The sequence below is a fragment of the Rhincodon typus genome, chromosome 5, assembly GCF_021869965.1.
Source record: "Rhincodon typus isolate 14 chromosome 5, sRhiTyp1.1, whole genome shotgun sequence".
Classification (NCBI taxonomy): domain Eukaryota; kingdom Metazoa; phylum Chordata; class Chondrichthyes; order Orectolobiformes; family Rhincodontidae; genus Rhincodon; species Rhincodon typus.
In genome coordinates, this window is record NC_063336.1 from 95,974,782 (window position 1) to 95,994,306 (window position 19,525).

General features: G+C 39.3%; 2 protein-coding genes across 3 annotated transcripts in view; one reads left to right on the forward strand and one right to left on the reverse strand.

Moving 5' to 3' along the window:
* The window catches only part of LOC109914360 (glutamate-rich protein 1), a 20,295-nt gene extending 14,224 nt beyond the window's left edge, over nucleotides 1-6,071 (forward strand). For both annotated transcript variants that reach the window (XM_020513946.2, XM_048596456.1), the window contains exon 4: nucleotides 1,325-6,071. In XM_020513946.2, the coding sequence (XP_020369535.2) occupies nucleotides 1,325-1,683 (359 nt within the window). In that variant the 3' untranslated portion in view covers nucleotides 1,684-6,071. The remainder of the gene's footprint in view (nucleotides 1-1,324) is intronic.
* Nucleotides 6,072-7,806: 1,735 nt separating this feature from the next.
* The window catches only part of fbxo25 (F-box protein 25), a 184,702-nt gene continuing 172,983 nt past the window's right edge, over nucleotides 7,807-19,525 (reverse strand). Inside the window, exon 11 of the transcript XR_007262051.1 lies at nucleotides 7,807-9,201. The gene's annotated coding sequence lies outside the window, so the exon portion shown is untranslated. The remainder of the gene's footprint in view (nucleotides 9,202-19,525) is intronic.

A 19,525-nucleotide genomic window follows, 5' to 3' on the forward strand; every position in this document is an offset into this window, starting at 1 on the left:
GACCCTTCCTCAGAACCTTCTGAGAAAGGATCACCGGACCCGAAACGTTAACTCTGTTTTTATCTTCACAGATGCTGCCAGACCTGTTGAGCTTTTCCAGCAACTTCGTTTTTGTTCCTGATTTACAGCATCCACAGTTCTTTCGGTTTTTATTTGGCATATCTATTGTTTGGTATTTAATTTGTCGCATTGAGTATCTTGTATCTCCCAATATTAAAATTTTGTATTGAATACTACTATTCAGTATCATAAAGCACATGAATGCTCATCTCGTTGATTTCGTAATCAATGTTGAGATCAATAGATTTTTGGACTATCAAGAAAGAAGAAGACTTAGACTTAGAATCCCTACAGTGTGGAAACAGGCCCTTCAGCCCAACAAGTCCGCACCAACTCTCAAAGCATCCCACTCAGACCCATCCCCCTATAGACCACCTGATCTACACATCCCTGAACACTATGGGCAATTTAGCATGGCCAATCCACCTAGCCTGCACATCTTTGGACTGTGGGAGGAAACCCATGCAGACACTGGGATCATGAATCATTGTATCCCTATCTACGTACTATCATGAATCGTTTCTGCTTCAATTACTGTTTCAGGCAATGAGTTCCAGATTCTCAACTCCCTCTTGGTGATATGCCCCTGAGTGATTGCACCCTTTAGTAAGGGAAAAGTTAATTCCTATAGATTAAATCCTATCCCTATTTATGTACTTTATAGTTTTGTACATCTCAGTGGAGTCCTGTTTCTTTTCTTCTTGCTCTCGCTCTCACAGGTGCAGTCTTTGTATCTTTCTATCTGTCTCTCACGCTCTCGCTCTCTTGCTGTTCTCTTCTCACCCCCCCACCCCCCAGTCTCTGTCTCTCGGCTCCCAGCCGAACCCCTACTCAGTTTTTCTACTCAAAAGAAACTCCACGCCATGAAGTCTCAAGCTGAAACATTCCAGCCCTGGCAACATTGTGGTGAACCTCCTCCGCACCCTCCCAATCTTTGTATATTATGCCTCGTAAAATAGAGGTAAACCTCATATGTGGTTAACCACCCTATCAGTCTATCTCATTTCTGTACATGCACAAGGTCCAGCTGAACCTCCAATCTGCCCAAGATGTATTGATAAATAAAATTTATAATATAATATGAATATATTACGTAAATCAAGAAAATTTCTCTGACTTGCATATTATATGTTTATTCTGTATAAAGTTTATTTCTGGTGTCTGCAAACATATTAAGTACGGCACAATGTTTAGTAATCTGGTAATAGACAGCTATTCACTTTTTTGAGGTTATTTATTTCAACTAAAGCATTTTCAATTACAGAAGAAAATTCTTCACAAAAATTTCCAAGAAAACGTAAGCGAAGAAGAAAACTCAATAGTTCATTACTTGACCACATCAAGAAAAATGTACCCTCTGTGTTTCAACAACAAGAAGAATCAAAAATTGACATCTTGCACACTCTGCATTTAGACTCTGCAAAGCCTGGAGCGGAAACATTAACCAAAAACAGGAAAAGAAAATTGAAAAAGAAACGACATAAAGAAAGGTTAAAGGCTGCTGGGCTGGCACCCAGAGCCACAGCTGTAGAATTCATGTATGAACCACGAGAGGGCAGTAGTGAAGAAGGTCCTGCGAAGAGTGAAGAGGTAGACATTATGGACTTCTTAAATGCAATGTAGGAATTGTGTTTTGCTGATGGTGCTTTACTGTCATTCCTTAACAGAATAATCTGGAATAGCGTCTTTCCTGGCATTTATTGCCCCTGTCCCCCAAAACCTCCCTTTTTATCTGGCTTCTCCTTTAAGTTTGGTGAGATGGATCTATTGTAATCAGAGTTCAGTCAGCAACTTAAAAGAAAGATGTGGTCCAATTGGATGCTTTTCATATCAGAGAGTTTCTTTTGTATTCAAATTTATGCTTTTCTTTAAGTTGAAGACAAAATGATTTTATATTGTAAGCACTGTATTGCCCGGTTGCTTGAGAAAATGTCTGTTTTCTTTAACACATGAAGGTCTGTTTTCCAGCTATCAAATTAACTCTCTTCCCTTTCTGACCTTGTTTGTAACTTATTGGCTGCTAAGATTATTACAAAGTGTTTCTCTTTGATATGTGATGTAGAGAATATGTTATGTGGCCTGAGTCTGTTCCTCCACCTAGCATGAATACTATCAAATCTAGAAATAACCACCAAAGCTAAAATTATTGGAGAAAACATGGTGCTTCTGTGTTTTTTCTCGAAATTCAGTGGCTCATTGTAGGAACGCAAAAGAATGATCTGGCTCTTTTTTCCTCAGTGCTTTATCAGTATCATTCCAGAATGAGTGGCTGGGACTTTCATAGTTCTCATTTTCATTGATTATACGGATAACAAACAAGTGACCTACTTGAGATTAGAATTTAACATTTGGCCATTGTGAATCAGAACCCATGCCCATTGTCTTGTGTTTCTAGAAATGCTAAAATTATTGCTTTGATGTTAAGCATTATTTTGATTATGTACAATGGATGATGGTGCCTTTTTATAAAACAGTACTAATTATTTACTTTTCTATTTCCAAAAGCTCTCAAAATTCTATAGCAATCTAAAACTGGTACTGTACTTTTGATCTTGGAAGTTATGAAGTTCTGCAGAATTTTGTGCAGGGAGTTATGCCATTTTCTGATATTCTACATCTCTGTTGTTTTACGCAATATTAACAGATTTGTAATTAGAACATAGAACAGTACGGCACAGTACAGGGCCTTCGGCCCACAATGTTGTGCCGAACTTTTAAAGGTCTATCTAACCTCCACCCCCACCTTATACTATCATCCATATACCTATCTAATAGCTGCTTAAATGCCCCTAATGAGGCTGACTCCACTACCTGCTCCGGCAATGCATTCCACGCCCCGATCACACTCTGAATAAAGAACATACCTCTGACGTCTCCCCTATATCTATCTCCACTCACTTTAAAACTATGCCCCCTCGTAATAGCTACCTCCATCCTAGGAAAAAGTCTCTGGCAGTCTACTCCATCTATACCCCTGATCATTTTGTACACCTCTATCAAGTCACCTTTCATCCTTCGTCATTCTAAAGAGAAAAGCCCTAGCTCTCTCAACCTTTCCTCCTAAGACCTTCCCTCCATTCCAGGCAACATCCTGGTAAATCTCCTCTGCATCTTTTCCAACGCTTCCACATCTTTCCTGTAATGAGGCGACCAGAACTGGACGCAATGCTCCAGGTGTAGCCGAACCAGGCTTTTGTATAGCTGGAGCATAACTTCACGGCTCTTGAACTCAATCCCGCTATTAATGAAAGCTAACACACCATACGCCTTCTTAACAACTCTATCCACCTGGGTGGCAGCTTTCAGGGCACTGTGAACATGAACCCCAAGATCCCTCTGCTCCTCCACACTGCCAAGAATCTTTCCGTTAACCCTGTATTCTGCTTTCAAGTTTTTCCTTCCAAAATGAATCACCTCACACTTTTCAGGGTTAAACTCTATCTGCCACTTCTCAGCCCAGCTCTGCATCCTATCAATGTCCCTTCGTAACCTAGAACAGCCCTCCGCACTGTCCACAACGCGACCCACTTTCGTATCGTCTGCGAACTTACTAATCCACCCTTCCACTCCTTCATCCAAATCATTTACAAAAATCACAAATAGAAGAGGACCCAGAACAGATCCTTGTGGTACACCACTCCTAACTGAGCACCATGTTGAATATTTTCCGTCCACTACCATCCTTTGTCTTCTAAGGGTCAGCCAATTCTGAATCCAATCTGCCACATTTCCCCCTATCCCATGCCTCCTTACCTTCTGCATGAGCCTACCATGGGGAACCTTATCAAACGCCTTACTTAAATCCATGTATACCACATCCACTGCTCTACCTTCATGCAGGTGTTTGGTCACCTCTTCAAAGAATTCAAAAAGGTTTGTGAGGCATGATCTACCCCTCACAAATCCATGCTGACTATCACGAGTCAAACTGCACCTTTCCAAGTAATCATAAATCCTATTTCTCAGAGCCCTTTCCAATAATTTACCCACCACTGACGTAAGTCTAACTGGCCTGTAATTTCCGGGGTTATCCTTATTCCCTTTCTTGAACAAGGGAATGACGTTTGCCTCTCTCTCCAATCTTCCGGCCCTATACCAGTGGACAGTAAGGACAAAAAGATCATCGCCAAAGGCCCTGCAATCTCTTCCCTCGCTTCCCATAGAATCTTTTGATAAATCCCATGAGGCCTGAGGGACTTATCTATCTTCAACTTCCTCAAAATTCCTAGCACATCTTCCTTACTAACAGCAACCTCCTCTAGCCTACCAGCCTGTTTCACACTGTCCTCCTCTACAGCTAGGCCCCTCTCAGTTATGAATACCAAAGAAAAGTATTCATTAAGGACCTCTCCTATCTCTTTAGGCTCCGTGCACAAATTCCCTTTACAATTCTTGATCAGCCCTACCCTTTCTCTGGTCATTCTCTTATTCCTCATGTACGTGTAAAAAGCCTTGGCATTTTCCTTGATCCTATCTGCCAAGGTTTTCTCATGCCCCCTTATAGCTCTCCTAAGCCCTTTCTTCAGCTCCTTCCTGGATAACTTGAACCTCAAGAGCCTTTTCCGATCCTTGTTTCCTAAACCTTACATAAGGATCCATCTTCCTCCTAACCAGTCATTCGACCTCTCTTGAGAACCAAGGCTCCCTCACTCGATCCCATCTTCCCTGCCTGCTAGGGACAAACATATCGAGCACACGCAGTATGCATTCCTTAAACAATCTCCATATTTCAATAGTGCTCTTCCCTGACAGCATCTGTTCCCATTTTATATTACCCAGTTCTTGCCTAACAGAATTGTAATTACCCTTCCCCCAATTATAAACCTTACCCTTCTGTATGTACCTATCCTTTTCCATGACTATTGTAAAAGTAACAGAGTTATGATCGAAGGAATTCACAGTCAGTGCTGTGATGACTTCTGGTCTGTTCTTTATTTATACTTGCTGCTTTCAGTAATTCATGTGAAGTGTTTGAAGAATACTTAAGGAGCAGTGGATTCTGGTAAATGGACTTTGAATGGTTCACTACCTTCTGAGTGGATTGTAGTGGCTGTTACACTTCCTAATAAGTGCAGCCTTACAAGTCCAAGTGAAGTTGAGATTTAATCTACCTGCAGATTTTGTTCCCGGTCCTACAAGGCATGTGGTAAAATTTGTAGAAAGTATCTTGATTTATGTTTTGCTGTTAGTAGAAAGGAGCACTTGAGCAGCAGCAAGCCTTTATTGAAATAGCATTTGTAAAATGGGAGAGCAATTGCAGTTTCGAGTTGGTGAAATAAGGCTGACCTTATTAAAACATTGATTCTTAGTTTCATTATATTTCCCAATACAATCCATAGTCATTTGTTAAACTCTGATTCTTCTGTGTGTCTGTTATAAATCATTGACTCCTTATTCTGAGACTATGATTCCTAGTTCCACACTCACCACTCAGAGGGAGTATCTTCTCAGCATCTGCTTGTTCAGATCTGAAAGAACAATGGAAGTTTGATGCCAGATGTAGCACAGTCCACCTTCTGATATAGTTTGAAGAAAATAGTAAATAATGAGTATCATCAGTGTAGTTCTGTCCACTGATGCACACCAATGAAACAGAATTACTTTAATTTTCCGTCAGTAAGACTTCTAGATTGGTCTCCCTGTACTTAAAATAGAAGTAGTTGAGTTGGTGAGGTTTTAAAAAGCAAGAAGAAAGTAAATTGTCCAGTGCTTTTGGCAGGCATTTGGAGATAATAAAACATTCAAATATTGAGATGTAAGAAAAGGGGACAGATATGAAGATTCATTGTTTCTTTCAGAAATAGGTGTCACTTATTCAAGGTGATCTGTCCCATTATCTGGTTGTAAGCTCTTCTGCTGTTCTGGTAGTGATCTTAAATATTATTGCTGCAAGGTTTAGTTTAGAATATTGTGTTCAATAGCTATGATTGTATATAATAAATCTTGCATCTATATAGCTTTCTTGGTATGTTACAAGTATTTTAAAGCCAAATAAATACGCTTGAAGCTTGGCCACTGTTGTTACGGTGCAGTTTTTTTATTCAACAACTAATTCCCTAAAAAGCAAATGAAGTGTTAACCAAGGATTCTAAATCTTGATGCTATTTCATGTTTCCAGCGTTCTTTCTGGACTAGATCCCCCACTAAAGGTTTCCATGTATGCTGCATAATCCTGTTACTCCTTTTATTACTGGTCCTTGCAACAACCAGAAGTATGTATACATAACATGGCAGTAATGGCTGAGTCACTTGAAGAAGCGAATTTTACCCCATGTTGCCAGAGACATTCCAACTTTACAAAGAAAGAAAAATAGAGATGCAGACATATGCTATTCGGTGTTCATTGCAGAGAATACATCTATAAAACTTAAATACGCAATTGTACTAACTTGTGGAAGGTTGCAATGACACAGGTAGAGATTTTCAGGTAAGTTTTACTTTATTGACATTTAAATATTTTTGTTCATGTTTGTGACCTCTTGCAGGGACAGTAACACTCTGCTTTGTATTCTACTAATAAATCACTGACATCTGATACATCAGACTGGGAAATGAAATGTGTTTCGGATAATACTTATTTTTTTCACAAAGAACAAAAATAATCTTGCAAATTACTTCATTTTTGAGTATTCCAGAAAATGGAATAATTCACAGATGTATTGACTTCCATAAAATTGGCATTAATACAAAATCCAACAGTCACAGTAAAGTGTGAAATTAGCATTTAGATTTTGTGTATTATTATTGAAAGTGCTACCTGCCAATGTCTTGCCAGCAATGTTTTAGAGCGAGTTGTGTTTCGTCATAAATTCTCTTATTTTGTAACATATACATAGTAATGGTAATTTTTCCAGGCTTTATGACAAAAGATAGCTGGGCTCTTTAATACTCTGATGACCTACTAAATAATAAGCAGTAATAGTAGGTAGCTGTGGAACCAAAGTGCACATTTTACGAACCAAGCAAAGCTTTCTTTTGTAGGCTGAAACTATAATGAGGAATTCTTAAGGTTGTAAGTCGTGTAGTCACCATATGTAAGCATTACTGTAGTGAAAAATGGTTTACCAAGTTGCTATTAGAACAAAATTAGCTAAGAATTATAATTTATGCTTAGTATTATTACAATAAACTTTGCAGTAGTAAAACATGCTAAAATGCTTCCCTGAATATTAACAAACAGAATTGGACATTGGGACTTGTGACAAAAAGCTTAGTCTAAGGGCTGATTTCTAAAGAAAGTTTAAGCAAGAGAAAAGGCAACGAAAATCAGGGATGTACCAGAGACCAGAATTGGAGGGGCACATTAGCCTTGTGATTGGAGATGAGTCCAATGATGGGAAGGGGCAAAGCCATTGAGAGATTTGGAAATTGGATTGAGAATTGGGTAGCATACTGTTGAATCAATTTGTGTTTGAAGCCAAATGAAAGAGTAATCGGGTAGTCAGGTCTAGTGATAAAGGCATGAATAAGGATTTCAGCATCATATAATATAGGTAAAGATGGAGAGGTGAATATTACGGAAATACATGTAGGTGGTCTTGGTGATGCAAAAAATATGGGCTCACAAACTCAGTTCAGTCAACTATGTTGGCGCTGTCACTAATAGTTTGGCTGAGACTCAGAAAATTCATCTTAAAATGTGTGGAATGAACTTCCTGAGAAAGTACTGGATGCGGGCACAGTTCCACTGTTTAAAAGGCACTTAGATAAGTACATGAATAAGAAAGTTTTGGAGACATACGGGCCAGAAGCAGGCAGGTGGGACTCATTTAGTTTAGGATTACGTTTGGCTTGGACTGAAGGTTCTGTTTCTCTACTGTAAGACTCTATGACTCTATAAAAGGCATGGACTTGCATGTTGGAAATTGGCACATGGCAGTTACCAAAGGCTTTGACCTTCTCATTTATTGAGGGAATTTCCGTTTGTACGATGTTGGATGTCATGCGAACAATGAAACAAATCAGAATAAGGGGTTATGTCGGATAAGATGTCAGTGAGATAGAACTTGTCATCATCAGAGTATCTGTTCCACTTAATGTGTTTTCAAATTAGAAATAAAGGGGTGTGTCAAAGAGGTAATGGAGCAGAAAGAGAAACCATTTCAGGTGATTCTTTGATTATGACGTTGAAGGTGAGGTGCTGGAAGCGGTCTGGTTAACTGTCAAAGACTAGATAGTTTGAGAAGGATGAGAGGGATTGTTTACCATTCATAACGTTGGTCCTCAATTTATTCAACACTAATAATTAATAACCTTTACAAATCAAGCTGATGTGTGAATTTATTAAGAACCAGAAATTTGGCATCTTGTAAATAGTGCCTTTCTCACATGCCTTTTCTATCTCCTGATTTATCTTCTGCCCACATCCTGATTACTGTTAGGAGACCTATACACAACTCCCATCAGGGTCTTTCGGTTCCTTTGCAGTTCCTCACCTCTAACCACACAGATTCTACACCTTCCAAACCAAATCATGATGAGATTGAATCATTCATTGTCAATTACCCTCATTATATGATTAAGTCACAGATCATTGCTTTTTCCTTTGTGACAAATTCCCTTTTGGTAAGAATTCTCTACATAAAGCTAGCATTCTGTAAAATGGTCACATTGTAACCGGGTACAGAAGGTTCAAGACTAGCTACATGGCATCATTTAATTTTGATGAGAGTAGATTTATAGCAATGTTTCCAAAAGGCCACTCGTGGTGATCACTGAAAAGCAGTTCGAGACCTCAAGATTGTGGGACAAAGAGAAACAGCTGGTGCAGACTCCATGTTTGCATTACCAATTTTTGAGGGATTGGTAAGCAGCAAAGAGGAAGCTCTGAGAACTGTGAAAAGTGGGAAGGTCCTTGCCTCTGTGTTAGTGAAAGCCATGAGGGACCCTGAAGAATCCTGAGAATTGTTCAGTGCAGCTGAGAGAGTGGAACTGAAAAAGTCATTAAGAAGTGTTTGTTTGATGCAACTAAGAAGTATTAAAGCTCAAGGAAAACCCAGGAGCAGATTTTATTTGGCGAAGTTGGAGTTCTCCTTGAGAGCAGTGCTGGAGTGCAGTTTTCAGAATCCTGGATACAGGACGATAGAAGTAGTTCTTGAAGCAGTCGATGATGGACCAGCTCGAGATGTTTCAAGGCCACATCTGTAAAAGCAAAGAATTGTAAAGTTAAATGAGATTTAATGACCACTACATCATTTACATCCAGGGAAAGTTCCTGAGAAATCAGTAGGATTTATCTGAGGAAGGGTCACCGGACCTGAAACGTTAACTCTGTTTTCTCCTCCTCAGATGCTGCCAGACCTGCTGAGCTTTTCCAGCAACTTTGTTTTTGTTCCTGATTTACAGCATCTGCAGTTCTTTTGATTTTTATTTAGGATTTATCTTGATCACCTTTGTTATTTAATGTGCAATGTGGGGTGTTCGATCACAGTGCCACACGTTAATTCTAAGTGTTAAAAAAATGTACATGTAGATTGTACTATTCTTACTTCAATAGTATAGTAATTTATTGTTACATGTATTTTTGAAAATACAGTAAAATATGTATAAGTTGCCATAATCCAGCACTGTTTTAATTACATAAAATATAAAACAAAAATGCATACAGTTTCTTGATTTCATAAGTAGCTACGGGAAGCACCTTACTTCACAGCAGCCAAAGCTGTCGGTAAGGCTGCAACACCAAGGAGGAAGCATGCCGTAGCAGTCCCAGAACATCGCCTCTGCCAAAGCTGCTTCATCATCGCCAATACTTCAGCCGTTGCCATAGCCAGGAGAGTGTCCCAGGTCTTGAGGACCAGGTCCCATTCTCAACTTCCAAGGACCAACGGACCATGCAAATTAACTCCCAAGGATCAAGGGATCGTTTGCTCCACCACCATTGCAGACCCCACCAAAGGAAAAGAACCAATCCCAATCCGTTAATGCTTGAACAGTTGCTCAAGCCACAACTGCTATGGCTACGAGGAACAGACCGAATCCACTGCTCGACATCTCCCTGCAACTTCTCTCCACCAACCCAGCCACAAACGGAAGAAAATGAACTTGATTAGAATAAAATAAGAAAGGATGCGGTCGGTCATGTGTCAGAGTGGATGGCTGGGAGCCTGAACACCACCTGCCCTGCTGCCTGCACCATCAATAATTGTGTTTACTTAAAACCATGGAAACTTGTGGCTTTACTCTCTTAGTAAGTGCGACGGCGTACACTATTAGGAATCAATAATATTTAAGTTAGACTAAACAAATGGTAACATTTATGCAATTAAAATGCATTTGAGAGAGGCTCACCTTCAAATTATTGTAGCTTGATAACTAGTTTTCTGTTTCAATTGAGAATTTCTCACTTCTGTCTCCAAGATTGGAAAGTGTGCTACTTTATAAACTTAACTAAGCAATTGTCTGTTATGTATTTACAATTTCTTGTTGAATTTCTGATATGTACTCTTGGCAAAATAGAATGCAGATGGAAGCACATTTTTCAGTGCCGTTCCTCTTTCAGCTTTTAATTTTAATTGAAATATTGAAAAATGAGAAAAACCTTAGGAAACGGACTTTGATGCAACAGAGTTTTTGCAGAAATGAATGAAAAAAATGTTTTAAGAAACTTGGAATTTTAATGAAATGAAAGACATCTTGCCAAACTTTTTATCTTACCCTCATCAGTACAATTGTAAGAGTGCCAAATTTTGAACGATTGCACAAATGTATACTGCAAGAGAAAAGATGCTGTTTGATTGGTAATTCAACTTTTTATGGCAGAAGCACAGGTTATGCCAGATCACAGGTTACATGATAATTTAGTGTTTGTGACATGAACCATGCATGAAGAGTTTGGGTACATTTATTGATGTCGTTTCTACAGGAAACTACTGTGGATCAGAGATAGGGCTACAATACTGAAATCCTATGGTCTGTGGGAGGACTATTACTTTAATCTATTCTCATTCTTCGTTCCATTGTCCCTCAAGCAAGGCTTGCACTTTACACTCATTCTAAAATCTTATTCCAGCTTTAAGAGGTTGTATTTTGTAAAACAAAACTGTGTTGATTTTTGGAGGGATAAATATTAGCAAAGTTTTGAAGTTGATCAATTGATATGAATAGATAACTACCGCTGTACAAGACATGAGCAATGTCAGCACAATAATTGTTCATTTGCATAAAAAATGTACACAATAAGGTTAGTGCAACAAGCCACTATTTGCAATGTTGCAGTGATCAGTAAAGTAATGGAAGGTGTCATCAACAGTGCTATCCAGCAGCACCTCAGCAATAACCTACATGGTGACACCCAGTTTGGTTCTGCCAGGGCCATTCAGCTCCTGACTGCATTCCAGCCTTGGTTCAAATGTGGACAAAAAAGCTGGATTCCAAGAGTGAGGTGAGAGTGACAGCCCTTGACATCAAGGCTACATTCAACTGAGTGGCATCAAGGAACCTAACCACAACTGGAATGAATGGATATCAGGGGCAAACTCTCCAGTGGTTAGAGTCATACCTGACGCATAGGATGATGGTTGTGGTTGCTGGAGGTCAGTCGTCTCAGCTCCAGGACATCTCTGCAAGTGTACGTTCAGGGTAGTCCTAGGCCCAACCCTCTTCAACTGCTTCATCAATGACCTTCCCTCCACCATAAGATCAGAAGTGGGGATGTTCACCACTGATGCACAATATTCAGCACCATTCGTAACTTCTCCGATAATGAAGCGGTTCTTGTTCAAATGCAACAAGATCCGGACAATATCCAGTCTTGGGCTGACAAGTGGCAAATAACACAAATGCTAGGCAATTGCCATCCCCAATAAAAGAAAATCTAACCATCGCCCCTTGACATTCAATGGTATTACCATCATTGAATCCCCGTCCTATCAACATCCTGAACGTTATCATTGACGAGAACTCAACTGGACTTGTCACGTAAATACAGAGGCTACAACAGCAGTTCAGAGGCTAGGAATACTGTGGCGAGTAACCCACCTCCTGACTCCCCAAAGCCTGTCCATCATCTACAAGGCACAAATCAGGAGTCTGATGAAATACTCCCCCCTTGCCTGGATGAGTGCAGTTCCAACAACGCTCAAGAAGCCTGACACCATTCAGAACAAAGCAGCCTGCTTGATTGGCACCTCATCCACTCCATCTACCATTGAGGCTCAGTAGCTGCAATGTACGATTTACAAGATGCACTGCAAAAATTCACCAAAGATCCTAAGACAGCCTCTTCCAAATGCATGACCACTTCCACCTAGAAGGACAAGGCAGCAGACACATGGGAACACTGCCACATCCAAGTTCCCGCTGAAGCCACTCACCATCCTGACTTGGAAATATATCACTGTTTCTTGAGTGACGCTGGGTCAAAATCCTGGAATTCACTCTCTAATGGCATTGTGGGTCAACCCACAGCAGGTGGACTGCAGTGGTTCAAGTAGCTCACCACCACCTTCTCAAGGGCTACTAGAGATAGGCAGTAAATTCTGGCCAAACAGTGACACCCACATCCCACAGATAATTTTTAAAAATGAGCCAGATAGTCTCCTATTGTGATGTATCATCAGATATGATTTACTGTTGCAAAGCTAAGATGAAACTCGCACTGTAGTCAGTTGGTTATTAGAAGGCATTTGAACAAGTGTCAGATGTAGTGCTTGTGAAGAAGCTGGCAGCTAACGATAACTACAAGACTATGAAACTATTTTTGTCAAAAGAACAGCAAGGCAAGGTTTACCATTTTCACTTGGCCTGCAGTCTTCAATGATACATTCTAAGACTACCAATTAAAATATACGTTCCAGGTATTTTGAAACAGTTGTATTGCTTCATTTTAGATATGATCTTGTTGCTGTTCTAACCCGCTTTATTTGCCATTTTGAAAAAATATTACCAGTGGGACATGGCAATGGATGATCGGAAGGCATCAAGGTTTTATTTTGTTTATTCATCGGATTCGGGCATCGCTAGAGGCAGATATTGCCCATCCCTAGTTGCTCTTGAGAAAGTGGTGATGAGCTACCTTCTTAAATCACCGCAGTTCAAGTGCTGTAGATAGACCCACAATGCCGTTAAAGGAGGGATTTGCAGGATTTTGACTCAGCTCAAGGGGCCAAATGGCCGTTTTTCTATTCCTAACGGACGTGGTTCAGTATTCTTTACTCAGTGTCTGAATAGGATCAGTTCAAAGGTGATGTAAAGGGAAGTAAAAGCTCTTGGAAGGCTCTTGCTCACATTGACCTGTAGCTCCATTTAGCAGTTGGTGATGAAATTTTGGAAGTCAGTCTCACAACTGGCATTGTTTTTTGCCAAAATCTTTCTCCTCAATATTAAGCAGGTGGAAGCAAGGACACCTAGTAATTTTGTCAGTTGCCTTCGCAGACACATCATAAGTCGCATAAAATCGCAGTGTAATCACACTGATCAAGAAATTGAGATTTACGATGGTAGCTGCTGAAGGCTAGTGTTATTCTTATTAATTCTCTGATGTTTTAAATAATGAAACTTTTAGCCCATTTTTTTATCGAGTGTATTTCTTTCAACTTTCCAAGGTGCTGACAAATGATCTTGTTACTCGATCCATAAACTGTCACGTGGCATTTTATATACACGTGCATAACAATGTAGTACTGTAATTCTTTGATAGGTACATCCTTCTTCTATACTGTGATTAAAATTATGGAATTTACAGTGTAGTTACATAATGATCTACTATTCTGAATAGTGTCAAAATAGATTTGGACAACTCTTTAAAATGACCCATTAACCTGGTGACAATTTTTCTAGCAAAGATTCTCAGTCTGACCTGTCCCAGGTGCATGCATTTGAAGGTAACTGGGAAGAAATACACTCAAGGCAGGGGTGGTATAACCAGCCAAGCACAACCATTTTTTCACAAAGCTTGCTGCTATCTTTCAGGAGTCAAAGGCACTTGGACAGTAACTGAGGAAAGATAAGTGACTGAGTTTGGTGTCAGGTGAGTTCTTAATATAGATTGGGGGGGTGTAGTTGGGGAAGTGGCCAAGAAACGCAAGGCCAGGAGATGGATGTCAACTGGGGTGGGGTTATGTCATTGCCCCGTTGGGTCTAGTCAAGTCACATTGGGTTGAGCTGAGCTGGGTCCTGTCCCTGCCTGGCTCAGCCCAGCACAGCTTGGGGGTGGTCATTATTTCTGGTCGAGCCAGAGGTGAGAATACGATTTTAATCCTCTAATGTCTTCTGGGTAATTATTAAGCTTAACAGAGAATGGTCCAACTTCCATGGACTCTTTTGGAGCATTCCAGATACGGGGGAATTGTCCATCAAAAAATTAAATTTCCTAGGCACTTCTCAGGAAGTCAACTGCATCAGGGATTCCATATGTGGTGTGACACACTACATTCTACGTTGCAGCAAAGTCTCTCTGGCTAATGTGTTGAGTTGTGTGCTCATCAGGATGCTGTTGAGGAGTTCCTGGTAACTTGTTCAATTTATGCACTTGTCACTTAACAATGGCCAATTAGCAGCAATCTCTTTTTGGGGACCAGTAGAATAAGGAACTTTTTTTTCGGAGTTGAATATGACATGCCTGGCAAAAGAAAATCCAAACAGCAACAACTCTTAGGTAGCCTTAAGTATTCTGGTTTTAAGATAGAATTCACATCGGCTTCCATCCAATTATGATTGGCATCCAACATTTAAAAATGAGTTAACAAGTAAATGCTGTCTACCACTTTTAAAGAATAGTATTAAGTAATTTCTTAAATATACTTTTCTCTTTTAAATTAAAATATTGTTACAGTCCATTGCAATTTTCAGAGCTGCTATTTAGATGTTGTCAAGGCTGAGACATTTGTTTCAGAAAGTGTTGCATTGGGAATTACATAAAGTCCTTGGAATTTCATTGCAGCAGTTTGTATTTTTTAATCTTGGAAGTGTTTTCTTTATGTCATATAAAATATTCAGATAAAAAGAAGGGAGATTGTGTATTTAAAAAGAGCCTTTCATGGTCATTGGGTGTCTTAAGTACTTTTAAAGTGTAGTCACTATTGTTATGTAGGAAATGTGGCAGCCAACGTATGTGTAACAAGCTCCTGAAAGCAGCAATGACATGTTAGTGACCAGATAATCTGCCTTTGTGATGTCGATTGGGGATCAATATTGCCTAACACATCAAGTATAATTCTCCCAGTCTTCTTCGAAATATGCAGTGTCATGGTGTGCCTACCTGAGAGGGCAGATGGAGCCTCATCCAACAGTGTAGCATTCCCTCGTTTACTGCATTGGAGTATCAGCCCTGATTTTTGTAGGATTGGAATCCACTTTCTGAGTCAAAGATAACAATGCTATCCACATCTGCTGTGGCTTCTTTGGACTTCAAGTAAAGTCAAAAATAGTTAATCATTCTTAATCAGTTAGAGATTGCCCAACCTTATATAAAATATAACCTGCATATAACTTCTTCAGAAGTTCTTAAGTTGATTTTATTTTTGTGAGCAGAATCAGATCCTCATGATTTTTGAAAACTTTTGATCAAATTTTCACTTAGCTCCTTCCCTTAAAAAAACAGGCCTGCCTGATATCTCCAAAGTCTGGATAAAATAAAATCACTGGAATTATTATTGCAAAACTCTTCTACACTGTCTCCAAAGCTTTCACATTCTTCCCAGTGTGTGACTCCCAGAACTGTACATAATGCTGCAGCTGAGACCTGACTTGTGTCTTATACAGATTCACTTACAACATCTCTGTTCTTGGACTCTCTGCCATTGTTAATAAATCATATGGTGTCCTCGGATTTTTCAACCACTCTCACCATCTGTTCTACGACCTTTAATGACATTTGCACACATATATCCAGGTCTCTCTGCTCCTGTGCATCCTTTAGATTAGTACTCTTGGTTTTACATAGTGACTCCATGTTCTTTCTGCCTTACACTTCTCTGCAGTGAGCTTCATATGTCACATATCTGCTCACTGCACCAACTTGCTAATACCTTCATAGTAGCAGTAATGGGATAGCAATACAAAACAAGATCATGAATCTTACTTGGTTGCGGGGACGTGATAGTCTTGGCATCACTGCATGGTTCTCTCCCACTAGAGCATGGATGCTGTTCTCAAAGCTAGCAGGCAAATAGATATCGGACACCCCACTACACATCTTATCTCTCTCTCTTTCTCTCTGCCCTATTGTGGGATATTTCCCCCAAAGTGAGACAAAGGGAGGGATTGAGTTAGACAAAAGTGACTAACAAAGCTGTTAGTACTGGTGCAAGTGAGCTATAAGTGGTGAGAAATTCTGAATGAGTGAGTAGGAGACACACGCCATATAGGGTTACTAATGTGTTGGGTTGGACAGGGGAAGGTGAGAGTGAATGAAGGAAGATGCTGCATGCAATAGTGAGAGTGGTAGATCATGAATCTTGTTGGGAGTTGGTTGCAGGAGGGGTAAAGTTAGTGCGAAGCTCCAGTTCCTTGTTAGCAAATTGAGGAGCTAACTTCCCTTGCTCATCCATCTCTGTGGTCATTCTTCACACACATTAATTATGAAAGGCATCTCTTGACTGACGGCATTTGACCTGGTGCAAAGCTGTATTTTAAATATGAAGCTAGGACCAGGAGTGGTGGGAGATCCTCGCAGTGATGAATACCTTCACCATTACTGAGCGTGCAATAATGTGAGAGGGGCACTGTAAAGGTTTGGTACACATAATAACATGTGAATAACATGAGGTAAAGCACAAAAGCTTAGGTAAAGAAACTCTCCATGAAAGTCCTCAAATTTAGCATGTAGTCAATTTTGGTATTCCGACTGAGAATTGTCCACACATTTTTCATTGTGGTTATACCCCAACATATTGGTCTGTCAGTACCGTAGAATGTGATGCTTTCTGTACAACTTTCACATAGATGTAGATACATTAATAAAAAATAAATTATTTTATAGTGCTATGAGAATTGGAATCTGGAACTGCAGCCTAGTTCAGCAGTACCCTGTAACTGATCATACAGATTTAGTAGAAATATATGAAAGGATTATGCAAATGGACCAGAACTTGTGACAGTATCCCTTATGAACAATATATCTATTTTCTTTAGGAATTCATTGGATTGACTATACAAAATCATGAATAATGCTCCTATGTACAGATTGGATCAGTATTTAATAAAAAGATCAGGCTTGTGAAGAACTAATTTGGCATTGCGCTGAACAACTGAATTGTTCAAATCACATTGGCTATTTTCTCAAAAATTGTTTCTCTGCCTGGATCACTCTTATTTTCTTCCAAGGAAAAGCATTTTTTAATCTAATTTCATATTTGAGAATCTCAACTGAACATTGTTTCTGTTAATTTAGTACAAATGTTTGACTCATTAGATAATGGAAACTAATCAATCTTTGCTTCTTGGAAATGTTAACTTTGCACAATGAATTACTTCCAAAGTATCCAAAAGGGTCGTCCTTTGCACAATAGGTTACCTGTTTGACGTAAAATGTGCGTCAGTAGTTGGTCAATAATCAATATTTGTTTCTTTGGAAATTTCCAACATTGCACAGTAAATCATTAAGTTACTGCTTTTCAAAATATTAATACTGTTTTCTTTTGTACAACAAATATCTTTAGCAGATATAATAAGAAAAATTATGATTCTGTTCACATCAGGCTTTATCCTGACTACCTGAACCTGCAGTTTACTAACTTATGGAATCTGGATTAAGAGTGTTTTCTCAAAACATGTTGAAGCAATTTTATGCCAGCCACTCTCCCAACACATAAACAATGCAATGGCCCAGTAAATACCATGCCACACATGATCAACTACGCTAAATAACTACAGTTCATCTGCTAATTTGTTCTACCACATCAAAAGTGATCAGTCAGAAGAAAGTTAAAATAAATTATAACCATTTTATCCCCTTGAAGTGTTGGAAATTCAATCTTTTGGTGGAAATATTTTGATGAAGTCCTGTCTACTGTTACAGGCGTACCTGTACTTAAAAAAAAAAAAATGTTATTGCTACTGCTATTGGTCTCTGCTCCTGTTTGTTCCACAACATGTCAATGTAAAACATGTGTACCCCCTACGGAGCATATTTAGGGTCTAATCGAGAATGCAGGACAAGTTGAGGTCTTATGTGTGAATGTTTTTAAAGTGTGTGAAGATTTTTAACCCATCCCTTTAAAAAGGGTCAGTGAGATACATAAAGCATATTTTCCTTGTGGTGAATGGGAACTGGCCTTTGCACAATCCAGGGAAGGTGGATTGCAACATTCACTACATTATCTTCTGCTGGACCCCCATTATGTATGTTACAATTATAAGCTTGATTAGATCGTAGTATTTTTTAACCCTGTCTTTAAATCTGCGGTAAATGAAGGACATAACAAAACTTGTTCTAAAGTCTTCAAAATAGTAAACCTGCATGGTTTCATATGGATCGAAGGAAGGCCTAGATTGTTTCAGTGAGATGAAGGTGCAAGGTATTTATGCTTTAAGAGAATGGCAGCAGTTTCTGAGTTTACAATGAGGCAACCCCAAGTAATCCCAAATCCCAGAGAGGTGATGAAGGTACTGGATTATGAACAGTTGTGTCATGAACAATTCATTTACTTCTAAAGGGAGTTGAGATTGAGAATAGTTAATTAGCATTTCTACCAAGATACAAAATTAATGTATTTCATGTTACCTGAGAGAAGTCAGTGGGAGCCATTTTCAGATCAGATGTAGTGTTTCCTACAATATGCATTATGGTAATCAGCAGTTTTGGTCTACAGAGAGAAGAGAATTCTTGACTTTGTGAGCTACATCAGACAGATATGGGTAGAAGATGGCTTCGAGTCAAAGAGGCACATCCTTACATTTCCTTTTATGATATTTGTGGATTTGTTCTGGCACAGAGGAATAAGAATCATCAGAACAGCTCTTTTGGCTGAATCTAAGAAAGTCACTGAAAACTGAGAAAGGTACCTTTTAAAGTTGCTAGGTGAAGTGGAAACTCAGGAATCCATTGGGAGCAACTGTGGACAGTTTGTTATAAAAACTGTAAAGAAAAAGTAAGGTAGATAAAAGGAGTTGAAGTATGTATGAATCGTGAAATCATGCAACACATCATAGAGTCATAAAGCATGAAAAGAGGGCTTTCAGCCCATCATGTCTGCACCAATCATCAAGCACCTTTCTATTCTAGAACCAGTTCCCAGCACTTGGCCTGTTGCCAGTATGCTACAACATTTCAAGTGTTTATTTAAGTACTTCTTAAACATTGTGATGGGTCCCATCTCTAGCATCCTTTCAAAAGGTGTGTTCTGTGGGTAAAAAGGTTCTTCCTCAAATCCCCTTTAAACCTCCTGCCCCTTCTCATAAATCTATGCTGCTGTTTGTTGACCCATCTCTGAAGGGTAAAGGTTCTTCGTATCTATGCTATTTTAACTTTGTACATAAGATAATCCAGCCTAGATATGGTCTCTTCCATAGCTGAAAATGCTTC